This window comes from Bidens hawaiensis, unplaced genomic scaffold (assembly GCF_021521415.1).
Source record: "Bidens hawaiensis isolate Kalapana, Puna unplaced genomic scaffold, B.hawaiensis_p1.1 tig00020045_1, whole genome shotgun sequence".
NCBI lineage: Eukaryota > Viridiplantae > Streptophyta > Magnoliopsida > Asterales > Asteraceae > Bidens > Bidens hawaiensis.
Genome location: NW_027493053.1, coordinates 79,784 through 93,079, shown reverse-complemented (window position 1 = coordinate 93,079; position 13,296 = coordinate 79,784). Strand labels below are relative to the sequence as shown.

General features: G+C 39.7%; 1 protein-coding gene, 1 non-coding gene and 1 pseudogene across 2 annotated transcripts; all 3 read right to left on the bottom strand.

Annotated features, from left to right (window-relative positions):
- Positions 1–302: 302 nt before the first annotated feature.
- LOC143559849 (U2 spliceosomal RNA) lies at positions 303–494 on the bottom strand. The gene has a single exon (XR_013140007.1). It is a non-coding gene; the product is annotated as a U2 spliceosomal RNA (small nuclear RNA).
- Positions 495–3,363: 2,869 nt separating this feature from the next.
- Positions 3,364–3,507, bottom strand: LOC143559851 (U2 spliceosomal RNA; annotated as a pseudogene).
- A 4,663-nt stretch (positions 3,508–8,170) lies between these two features.
- LOC143559843 (uncharacterized) lies at positions 8,171–8,794 on the bottom strand. Its single transcript, XM_077048302.1, has one exon. It carries the CDS (start codon positions 8,792–8,794, stop codon positions 8,171–8,173), a length of 624 nt encoding a protein of 207 aa, XP_076904417.1.
- Between the last annotated feature and the right edge of the window lie 4,502 nt (positions 8,795–13,296).

The following is a 13,296-nucleotide window of genomic DNA, read 5'->3' as shown; positions in this document are numbered from 1 at the left end:
AACATGTCTTTTACCTGACTTTCTTTCGAAATCTCGTCTTTATTTTTATCTTTTCTCAATCCATTTTTATCTTTTCCCAATCCGTCTTTTAAATCTTATAATTTGGACTGTTTTTAAGAAAAAAAGGGCTATTTTAAAGAAAAATATATAAATGCCCCTAATAAACTTTCAAGTAAACTATATTTGATTACAAATTATCAAACATAAATTTGACTATGATTCGGGGTGCACCAGGCCTTGGTAGTAGTTTTCAAGTAAACTATATTTGATTACAAATTATCAAACATAAATTTGACTATGATTCGGGGTGCACCAGGCCTTGGTAGTAGTGTAAGACCAAAGCGACACATGAAAACCAAGCTGCTGCTTTGACAGGTCTTTCCCCATAAAAAAATAAAATTAATATCGAATGAGCCATTGACCCACATATCAAATATTAAACTGATAAGAACAGATACTACACTTGATCTTAGCCAAAAGGTCGAGAAAGGTATACTTTGTATCCTCTTAGGCCGCTGATTATATATGCAGCTCTTTCATATTTGTATTCTCCACTTAGTCGATGTGGGAGGGATTGGGAGTGACTTTTCTCCTGAGTTTGTCTCCCAGTAGTAATGCAGATTAATATCTTAAGAGTCAATTTGCAATCAAATCACAAGAACCGCTATGTTTAATTTGCAATGCAGATTAATAACTTAAGCAGGTAAACCTCATCAGTAAACCTTATGGTTACATACGGAATGCAAAGTAATGTAAGAACGCACATAGGGATCATATCGTCTTTTCTAGGCATGTTTTTTCTGTTTCTTTTTTTTCCCATTAAGTGCAAGTGAATATTGAGCATGGTAAACAGTGTAACAAACCTATTTGATTTATATAAACAACTTGTGGAAGCAATTTGTCTCTAGACGTGCAAGTTCCAATAATGACAACAATTAAGCAGTGGTATAATTAGGTTCAAACTATATATATACACAAAGTTACTTGATAATTTTGCTTCAAGTACCATTGTAGACTCATTTGTTAAACTCAGAAACAATTTGTAACAAGGTTCAGCAGGTCGTGCATAGTTATTTTTCGTCTTCTAAGACCCAAAACTTTGTTTTAGTAGAATCGGATTTGCTATCCGAAAGGGGGTTGCAGCGCAACTTGTTGTCCGGTTATCTACCACAATATTGTAATTTTTTCACTTTATTGAAGTTATTCCATGAAAATATATATATATATATATATATATATATATATATATATAAATTTGCAACAGGAATTAATGGCACCGCCTCTAAAAATTCTGGCAATTCTTCATATATTTGCCTCAGTTCATCCAGCTGCATCTTATTATGAAGAAAAGCACTCTCAAGAAAATGTAACACACATATAAGTAAAAAGGGTGGTTAATGAATTAGCTTAATATTGTCCTTAACCACGTCACAAAATCCATAGCCTGTCTTTCTAATTACATCATTAACACCAATTATCTACAAAAATTACAATAAGAAAATAATTGTTAAATCTACAACAGATGCATCTACGACTACATAAAAGTTTAAAACAAAGTCATATTAGGCATAAGCAACATAAACGCAGTCCAATTGCTGCAGTACATACTGAACTTGGGGAGTTGAATTTCTTCCATGAGAAAGAAATGAAAAGAGCAGACAAATTACATGATAAAGATACAGAAAGAATAAAATCTTCTGCAGTAATAATATAATAATAGTAATAGACTTGATACAAGCTATAGTAAATCATACTAGCAAGACAGCAAAGTAACCAGCTTAAAGTTGATTTAAAATGCATTCATCAAATATTCTATTTGGAACAAGTATGAAAAGTGGAATATAATTTACTATAAAACGATTACAATAAAGTGGCAGGCAAACGGGCAACAAGCTGCGCCGCAACCCCCTTTTGAACAGCAAAGCCAATCCTGTAAAAAGCATATATTGACACTCAATCAGCACTTAAAATCGTTTATAAAGGATTATATAGGGAATTTACTTGATTCGCTCTGGCATCACCCATAACTGCCTTGGTTCATCCAAACTTACTTACAAGGTCGTATATCTGCCTCGGTTCATCCAACTGCATGAGTTATGAAGGTAACGCTTATCAAAAGAATGGAGCATACAGATAATGAGGTAAAATGGATGGAAAGACGTGCATATATTATATCACAAAAAACATCTTTCACAATTGTCCCTAACCTCATCATGGAAACCATGTTTCAGCCTTTCAGGTTGTCTCATAGCCTTTGTCTTTACTTCTATTTACATCAATAACACCTACAAAAATATCAATAAATCACATAATGATTGTTAAAATCAATTGGAATTCATTTATCGATATTATCTATTTTTAAACTAGAGAGGAAAAGTAAAAATATATTTCTATTTAACTGCAATCGAACTGCACTTAAGCATATTATGATATGAGGGATGACAATAGTGAAAAACGGTAACTAACCAGTTTCATATACATAAGCTAAGTCTCTTGAGATGCATGAAGCAGCCTGTCACAACTCAAGAATCAATACATAGGCAGCCAACTAAAGCAAATGGTATTGAAACAAAACACTAAAAACTGCAGGGTTACTATGCTCACAAAAATAATTCAATACCTTCTCAACTATATTTACACTTGAATAGTTAGAATACTCCTGAAGATTCAGAAAGGCTCTACAAGATAAAAGTGTATCTAGTTACAACAAAGTCATATTATGTATAACATAAGTTGTCATTAAACGTACGTAAATGTATAGTAATCAACAACAGATGCAAAAAAATCAATCAACTGTTTATATGACTCATACACTGAAGGTAGTTAACGTAATACTCCTGACTCCAGATTCAGGTTTTAATAAAATAAGACGTGTCAGTCCAAAAGCATCAGGATCGAGAAACCGAAGTGAAGAAATATTTTCAGCATTATGCGCCTTTTCAGCTCAATGAGTACTGCTAATTGGAACTTTTAATGAATAATTAAGGAAATGAAAAAGATGGAGTCATAGTGGATCCTAATGACTAGACAGATTAACTTAGCATGTGATCAAAGAGAAAAAGACAGTGTTGCGCCTCCGGTATGTGGGAAATTTATATCCCTCACAGATTTCGGTGTATCAGGTATATCAGGTAAAGAAGCCATCAGTTCTTCAGATGAAACAACAAAATGATATCAAGGGAACAAGTGTCTTTGTGGATATGGAATAAAGCACTCAGGCAAATAAATAAGAACACACATTTAAAACACTTTTTTTGCTTTTCATGCCAAAGCACCTCCAATAGACAACTTAGAGAATTAAGAGAAATAATTATTAATATTAATAAACATTCAACTAACAAGATAAAATTTGACTATGTTTTGGAGGGGTGCGCCAAGCCTTAGTGGTAGTGTAAGACCAAGGCAACGAAGACCCAAGCAGTAGGCTACTTTGACAAGTCACATATCAGATATTAAACTGATAAGAACAAATACACTTGATCTTAGCTAAAAGGCCAAGAAAGGTATGCTTGATAAGTCCTTGGGTCGCTGATTATATACGCAGTCCTTTCATATTTGTATTCGACACTCAGCCGATGTGGGACAGTGAGACCATTTGTATAATCAGAAAATTATGCTGGATACTCAAAAAGAATTTGTAGCAGGAACTATTGCACCTCCTCCAAATTTTCTAAAATAATGCCTGATTAATTAATGTTTAATAAACTGTAAAGAGAATAAAATGTTCATCAATTGATTGACACTCAATCAACACTTCTAATCCGTTTATAAAGGACTAAAGGGAACTTACTTGATTCATTATGGCATCATCCCATAACTGCCTTGGCTCATCCAAACTCACTTACAAGATTGTATATCCGCCTCGGTTCATCCAGCTGCATTAGTCATGAAGGTAAGGTTTAACAAAAGAATGGAGCAAACAAATAATAAGGTAAGACCGATGGAAAGACGTGCATATATTATATCACACACACACACAAAAAAAAAAAAAAAAATCTTTCACAATTGTCTCCAAACCTTTGTATATGCTTCTGTTCGCATCATTAATACCAATTAAGAAGTTACCAAAAGGTAACAGAAAAAAATTAGATTACAGAGTATGCAAATGCATGTAAGAAAAGACCTGATAGATAAAGTGAATATTATACTGATTATGACTAAAACAAATTACTGAATGTCATCGAACACATCTGAAGCACAGATTCTGTTTCGTCGACCCAAAAATAACTTCATGAGGTGCTCATAGTTTCGGATGTACAAGTCCTTTAAGCACACCATGATGTTTTCTATGCGTCCACTATTTTTTATTAATTATCTTGATCTGAGTTACTATGTATTAGAAGAAATTAGATTTGTTTATTCACACACAATGTTAAAACTGAATAAATAAAACTAACTCGTCTTTTAAATTGAAATCAGTTTATTTAATTTTTGTAACTTTTAAATTTATATATTACGGAACGATGAAAAATGAAATAAGAGATATGAAAAGGAAAATTGGGTTCAAAGAATTGTAATAAGTGGCAATGGATACTTATTTACGTATGAATATTTAACTATGTGATTTATCTTTTAATTTCGTTATATCTTTTCGATCTATGTGTTAACAAATAATTAGGCAATAAAATATGTATAATAATAATAATGCTTTTTTCATGTTGTTGTTTTTTAGAAGTTCGATATATATACAGTATCTCCCTATGTAATAAAAGAAGATCTGTTGTCAAGTAGATAGGAGGTTTGCTGAGTTGTCAAGTAGAGAACATGTTTGCTGAGCTGTCAACCAGGCGAATTTTTGTGTTCATGTTAGTTCGTTTAAAACCTAAACGGATATTTCGCGCACATAAATGAACACAAATGAACAAAAACAAACAAACTTAAGCGAATATAATAGAACAAACATAAACAAACACAAATGAACATAATTCACCAAACATGACAAAGTATATATACACATAAAGGCATTTCGGAATATTCAAATATTAAGGCTTTTGTTGCTTCGAAATCAAACTTTTGGGCTATAAGTATGCGATGATTACTACAGTGATTGGTTGTGATGTTGAGTTTTGTTTTCAATTTTCTTACATCTTCTGTTGACAAGATGCTTTTCACATCGGAATGTCTAGGGACACCGGCACTGTACGCGGCGAATAGACCTATACGCGGCGTATAGGTCGGTGTTTCTGGAAAACACCACCAATTTTGTCTTATTATGTTTTTTTTTCTTTGTTATTTTGTTATTATTATTATTATCATCATTATATATTAATGATTTATTTAATATTTAATATTATTTCGATGAAAAACAGTTAACACATATATATACAAAAAATCATTGTTATATTATACCAAAAATCATTGTTATATTAATAATCTGTACAAATAAAGAAAATACGACAGTTAGAACATAAAAAACTACATGAAGTCCTCCATGTTCATGCCCATGCCGTTGTCGTGGCCTCCGAGGCCCCCGAACGCGTCGCCAACGTCGGCGTCGTCCTCTCCCCTGCGCCTCGGCCCGAAACTGTCCGCGGCATCCACGTCGTCGCCCCGTCCGCGTCTCACGCCATACGTGCTCGCCTCGTGGTCAAACTGGGAGGGGGTAGCGGTGGCACGGTGTACCGCTGTCCAGACAGCTCCGCTACCCGACTGCTCACAAGCCAGTCGATCTGGCGCGACATCTGCCTTATCCCCAACTCAAGGGCCTGCAACCTAGCGTCAGTGGCGGGACCCAGACGCACCGTGCGATATGTGCGTGGAACGTGCTGCGTCGGCCCCTAACAACAAAACAACATAAATACGTTTAATACGAAGACGAATTAAAAGAAACGATAAAACGATAATATATTAAAACGTACCTGAGATGCGCCCGAATCCTCACGTCCGTCACCACCGTCGTCCGAATCCCCGCCGGCCCCCTCCCACGCGTCGACAGGCTCATGGACAAGCTCCACCTCCGGTGCCGCGAGCAGGGGAGGCTCGACTAAAGGCACCGGGACGTAAGCCACACGTGCCCCCGGCCCGGCCACCAGACGCTCCTGCGGGCCGTTGGGCCCGGGGAACGAACGCACAATGTGCATGTCGCCGCAACGGAGGCGGTCCAACTCGCTCTGAGAGGTCGGAGCGATACGCAGGCCATCCACCACGGCTCCATGGCCTAGAGATATCACAAGCTGGGTGACGTACCCGCCACCCATCAGGGACCCTCGTCCCTGCCTGAACTGGTAGCTGACAAAATAGTCTGCAAACCCCCTAGCGAGGTTGCAGTGCGTGTGAGTCAGCAGACACCTAAAAAAAAACAGGTCGCACAGGCTGCAGTGCTCCGCACCCTGGTTGCGACCCGCGATGGACATCGCAATCAGCCTGTGTAGGTACACCTGTGTAATATAAGATAATATAATGTATTAACAATAATATAATATAATATAATATAATATAATATAATATAATATAATATAATATAATATAATATAATATAATATAATATAATATAATATAATACATTTTAAGAACGTACCTGTGCAGCGGGTTCCTAATAGCCGAGACCTTGGACTTGGTGTCCAAGGGCCTATCCCCGAAGTCGTGATCGCTGATGGCCCTCCACCATACCCGCAGGCCGTCCTCCGGCATCTTGTGGATGCTCTCCGTGTATATCGGGCTGCGTACCTCCTGCACGGTGTATAAGCCCAGAGCAACTGCAAACTCCTCCATGGAGAGACGGACGTGCTGCCCGAACATGCGGAAGTAAACCTCCGACTGTGTCGTATCGGCGCCTGGCACCCTCAACTGAATCTCTGGGGTACCAGACGCGCGGGTAATATAATATAATATAATATAATATAATATAATATAATATAATATAATATAATATAATATAATATAATATAATATAATATAATATAATATAATATAATATAATATTAAAAACATAACAATGTGGAGTAAACTTACGTAACGCGTATCGTGGAGTAAACCTCCAGTGTCAGCTTCCGGTGGGCTGATAGTGGCATACTGAAGCATCGGCTCCAGGGCGTATCCTGTCCGATGTACTCAGCCGCCCGCTGGTGAGCGTCACAAGACTCCAAAAACGACCAGGATATATTCGTGCTGGGAAACGGGTGCATCTGGCGTAGGCGAAGGTATCGTGTGTGGGCGTCAGAACCCTCATCAAACTGCACATGAGGGTAGGTGACCAACACGTCGTCACCTTCTGGGGGTCCGCGGCCCTGTCCACGGCCCCGCCCTGGCCCCGGCCCCGGCCAAGGACATGGCCCCGGCCCCGCCCCATCTGCTCGAGCTCATCCTCAATCTCACCGTCCACAAACTATAATAATAACAAATAATAATTATTATTATAACAATAAAAATTACAATAATAATTAAAATAATAATAATTAAAATAATAATAATAATAATAATAAATACTAATAATAAATATTAATAATAATATTTATAATAAAATAGAAAATAAAAAAAATTATATATCAGAAGCGGCGTATAAGGCTATACGCCGCGTCTGATAGTCCCTGCAAACCGACGGCCAGACTCCGGCCAAATTAAGGTCGGACTCCGGCCGACGGTTTATCCATCCAAACAACAGCATCATCATCATCATCATCATCATCATCATCATCATCATCACATCATCAACAATACATCATCATCATCATCATGTTAACATAATCATCATCATTAACATAATATTAAAAAAATACCTCCATGTCGTGTCGGTGTCGGGTCAAATATTGGCTCGTGTGTGGATGCTCGGATGCTCGGTTGCTCGGGCGGGAGATTGAAATTTGAAATAGAGTGGTAGTTGAGCAGCCGGCGTTCAATATAAGGGGAACTAATACGCCGCGTATAGGACTATACACGACGTCGTATAGGACTATATGCGGCGTATTCAGCCTAATTTTTTAATTTATTATTATTATTTATTAGTATTTATTATTTATTAGTTAATAATAATAATAATTTGTTATTTAGTTATTATTTATTATTATTATTATTATTATTATTTTATATTATTTAGTTATTAATATTAATATTAATTTGTTATTTAATTATTGTTATTTATTATTATTAATATTATTATTATTATTTATTATTGTTGTTGTTGTTATTATTATTATTATTATTATAGACTTTTCATCCATTGATACATTGTCTTCTATAAGCTGTCTAAATCTACGTTAGAGGCTTCCCTTTGCCAACCCTGGCGTATCTCTATGTACTCCTTCAAACGTTGTCCAAACCATGTTTTCCATTCGAGCGCCGCCGGTAAGGCGCTTCTTGCCCAATTAGGGTTTGGCGTAGGCATTGGGAAATCCCCTACCAGTTTGATATATATCCAGTGATCACCTCCCCAGTTAGCGATGCCTATAACTAGTGGATCCGGAACCAAGTCAGGACCGATTCTCAATGGGAAGTAAGTTTCGGTCTGATTGCCAGCTAGGTTGACTAACACACACGCGTATGTCTGAGCAGCCACGTACCCCGTGACCGGGTACGCTGAACTAACGACTCGGCGTCGCCGGTTTGACTGTGTTGGAGTACGAAATGCTGGAATGAACGCAGCCGTACAATCTGTCATCCTCTTTGGTGAACATCGCCCTCCACCACCCTTCGTTCGTTTCCAGCTCGTTCTGCATTGCCGCCTAATATCCCGCCAGTGTTTCTCATGTATCCCCAAACCCACGACAATTGATCGGAAACCGCAGTTATCGTCTGGGCGTACGTTTTTTATGTCTGCAACGAACGGTTGGGCCCAGTTAGGAATGACGCTCCTAAACATTTCTATCGTCGGTACTTGCACTGGCGAAACCATCAAAGGAAACCCGAGGTGAGTTCCTGTAGGTTTCGGTGTCTTAGGTCATCCCCGAGGAGTTTTAAACCGCGACGCTGACTTGGACAACGAACAAGTCAGCGAGGATGGGGTGGGGGTTTCTTGGCTGGGCCCCTGTGACGAGGATGGGTTGTAGGAGTTGTGTCTGGGGAGATCTGGAGCGGGGATGTATGAGATGTGCCTCGGGGGATCTGGTTTTTTGGGACGCCCCCGAGGATCCTCTCTTTTTTCTGGCTCCTTCTTTTTAGATCTCTCGGGAATAGCATATATGAGCTTGGCGAAAAAACTTTTCTTTTGATTAGGGTCATCTATGGACGATAGCGTATATGTGATGTCCCGTAGACCTGTTGTGTAGTCTAGCTCTTCGTTCGGCGGACAGGCTGGATCAAAATTAAGCCTCCTACAAAACTGGTCAACATCCTTTATTGGGATACACGTGTCGTTAACCATGTATCCCTCAATCCGACAAGCACATGGCAGCCCCGAAGACGAATACAAATGGTGGTCGCATAAAACGCCGCCGTCACGCAGCTTGTGTATCAACCCATACTCGTTCACAAGTAGACCCAGAGCGTGAATCGACACCCTGTTTATTAGCTTCTTCAGCCAGACGTGCTGTCGATGTCCTTCCATGACCTTCGAACAGAAGTCTTCAAAAGATTTACCGATTTCTTTCATCTGCGAGTTGACCATTTTAAGGATGTGATTGGCAATTGTGTCGAGCGAGTTGTTTCTTCCATTGAGGTACCTTTTTAGATTTGCGTGCTAGCTCTCAACTCGGTTCGTCATAGTTTCGCCGTAGTTTCGGCGTTCGTCGATCCAGTAGGCTATAAACTTGTGTTTGTATGGATCCAGCCAGCTCTTGCGAATGTATTGCCAGACCTCTGAAAAATAAAGGGAAACATTATGAAGACGTATGTTTAGGCTATTAAAAACTGTCAGGTGATACGAAGGACTCACTTGCTCTATCGTCCTGTATCAAATGACGTTCCATGTTGAGGCGACGGTTGTTGTACTCCTGCACCGTCGGAGACTGATACAGGACCTTCCACCAGTATGCAAAGTCTGTCCCCATATCCGTCCTATATAGGCCCTTAAATTTTCTCCTTATATTATTTGATATGTGCCACCTGCGTAAATTTTTGGTGGCATTAGGGAAGACCGCGTCTGTAACATCCCGAAATTTTTATATTGATAAATAAAAGAAAGTTATGTTTAGTAATTTCACGTTTTAGTTATTTAATGTCGAGTAAGGAACGGGTCTTGGGCTTAGTTATTTTATGAACTCGGCCTGTCTCGACCCGTAGGAAGCCAACCCGAGCCTAACCAAACCCGTAGTATATAAACGAAAGTTCTTGACACTTCCACCATTTTCACCATCTTCCTTCACTTACACCCACACAAACACTCTCATTTCTAGAGAGAGAAGCTAGAGAGAGAAAGTTCTCAAATCACAAATCCGAGTCCACAATCTTGTTCCTAATCGTTTTTGGTAAGTCCCTCTCGAAAATCATCCGTTTTCATAACCATTTTCGAGCTCAAATCGAGCAAAAACTCCCTATTTTCGTAACTTGAGTTTTCGGGTCAAAAACCGCCTTGTTTTGATGTCAAAATGCAAGCTTTTGTGTTTAAAAGTACAAGGAATCGATAGCCCTTTCAATCCCGAGCATTTCCATGTCAAAAACTTCGATTTTGGGTCAAAAATCTGGAAAATCTGGAAAACCCGTGGGTTTCTCCGTCGCCAGCTTGAAGGAGTCGAACCAGACTCATTCGATCGAACCAGTCGATCGAATCAGTCCATTCGATCGAATGCGTAGATCGAACAAGTCCAGTCGACCGAATAGGGAAGCAACCGAATGGTCTCCAACTCATTCGATCGAATGAGTTTTGTATTCGATCGAATGAGTGTTGTATTCGATCGAACGTGTTCCTATTCGATCGAACGTGTTCCTGTTTGATCGAACGTGTTGTATTCGATCGAACGTGTTGTATTCGATCGAACGTGTTCCTATTCGATCGAACGTGTTCCTATTCGATCGAATCAAGCCAGAACCAAGTTGTTTCCAAGTTCGCCTAAGGTTTAACTTCGCCTGAAGCGAAGTTCGTTTTTAAAATGAATTAAAAACCTAATGGGAAATGTGTTAAGGCAGTTATTGAAAACGAGTAGTAGTAGTTAATTGATATGTGTAAATATTATACAGTTAGCCGAGCCCAGTTAAAGAAAGGAATTACAATCAACGGAGAACGTAACCGTATTCAGGTGAGTTTCTAGCCCCATTTCCTTGTTATGTTTTCGGGGCTGTGTGCATACTCGATGTGAAGTGTGAATCCACTTACTTTAAGTGGTAAGTGTATGCTATAGATGTTATATGAGGTATATATTTATAATGCTTGTCGGTACGTGAACGATCTTCGGATATTGCACGTATCGCCAAGGATAGCGATTGCCAAGTGGTTGATAGTGTGTATGAATGATGTGATGTGACTTGTTCACTACGTAAATACTAAACTAATATGAGTGTGACCAAGGCAGGTTGAGGTAGAGTGTGTTAGAGGTAGCAGGAGTCTAGTAAGGGTGTTAGTGGCATAGCGTGAGTGCGTGATAGGGAAAGCCTATACGTGCCTTCGTTATTAAGTGGCATAGCGTGAGTGCGTGATAGGGAAAGCCTATACGTGCCTTCGTTATTAAGTGGCATAGCGTGAGTGCGTGATAGGGAAAGCCTATACGTGCCTTCGCTATTAAGTGGCATAGCGTGAGTGCGTGATAGGGAAAGCCTATACGTGCCTTCGTTATTAAGTGGCATAGCGTGAGTGCGTGATAGGGAAAGCCTATACGTGCCGTTGTAATTAAGTGGCTAAGCTGTAGGGGTAATTAAGTGGTTAACAGTGGCATGTTAGACAGTGGACTATGTGTCTTCGGATACGTATATATATATTGTATGAAGTGGTTGTATGATAAGTTGCTTGATTAACTAGAACTCACTCAGCGTAGCTGACTTTTAGTATGCACGCAGGTGAGCTGATTACAGAGTTAGCATGAGGACGACACACGGCATGGATTGAACGGCTGGCATCTGAAGAAAGAAGTAAAGATGTTTTAAATATAAAGTTTTGTGTTATGGTATCAAAGAAAAAGTTTAACGTTTTGTAACAAATGATTGATGTTTTATATTCCGCGAAAAGTTTTAATAAACTCTGATTGAAGAACTGTGTTTATGAGTAAATCCGACGCTAAAGTAGGGCTACCGGGTTCGGGGCCTTACAAGTTGGTATCAGAGCATAAGTTCGAGAGATTTAAGCATCCTACATGCTTAGACTCGAACAGAAAATGGGATTTAAGTAAGAAAGGAAAGAAGATGCCAGTTCAAGAATGCCATGTGTCGCTCAAGCAAGATCAGTAAAGGTAAGGTGTATGATTAAATGATATATGTTAATGAGAAAAGAAAGATATGTGAACGTTAGGGATAGGAATAATTGATTGTTTGATTTGACAAACTGCTTATGTAGAACCAGCACAAATGGACTCATAAAGGGAAGTGTATAGGACACGGAAAGTAACGTGATCAGCTAATCACAACTGGCCACTGTTATTACCTGTTAGCCTTACTATCCTTGTACTAGATAGATCCTTGAGTGATGATGTTTGTGTTTTCCCTTTTAGATTACGATGGCTGGAGCTGGAGAATTTGTTGAAACTGGGGGTCGCACTGGGCGTCGTGGCAGGCCTCGTCTTGTCCGGCAACCCTCGGTGGAAGAAGCTTCCCACACCGAAGATGAAGGAAGCGCAGCTGGAGGAGACCAGAACAACAACGAAGAAGTTCAACTTAGCCCTGCAGTTCAAGCAGCCATTGTTCAAGCTGTAGTTGCTGCTGTGAAGAACCTGAATCCCGAAGGGTCTGCTGGAAGCCGTGAACGAACCGTTGAAGGGGCAGGTGGTAATAATAGAGAGAATGACGAGAGGGAAAGGGATAACTCGAGTGAGGTAAAGTCTGTGAAAGATGATGAAAGGAAGAGGGGCCGAGGCGGTTGCAACTATAAGTCCTTCAAAGGTTGTGACCCGCCTAAGTTGACTGGTTTGGGAGACGCAATCGCTACTCTTCAGTGGATAACCGCCATGGATAAGATTATCCGCATTAGCGAGTGTCGTCCTGACCAAGCAGTGGGTTATGCCACTCAGTCATTTGAAGATGAGGCCATGTACTGGTGGGAAACGGTCGAACAAAGGAAGACCCGAGAGGAGATTAAGGCCATGAGGTGGGATGACCTTAAGGAGTTAGTGATGAAAAGGTTCTGTGCTGATGCTGAGGTTGAGAGGGCCGAGATGAAGTTTCTGAATCTAAAGGCGGACAAGATGACACATCGTGAGTACACCACTGAATTCAACCGCATGTCTAGGTTGGTACCTGACATGGTGAACACCGAGGCGAAACGGATCAAGTGCTACGTTAGAG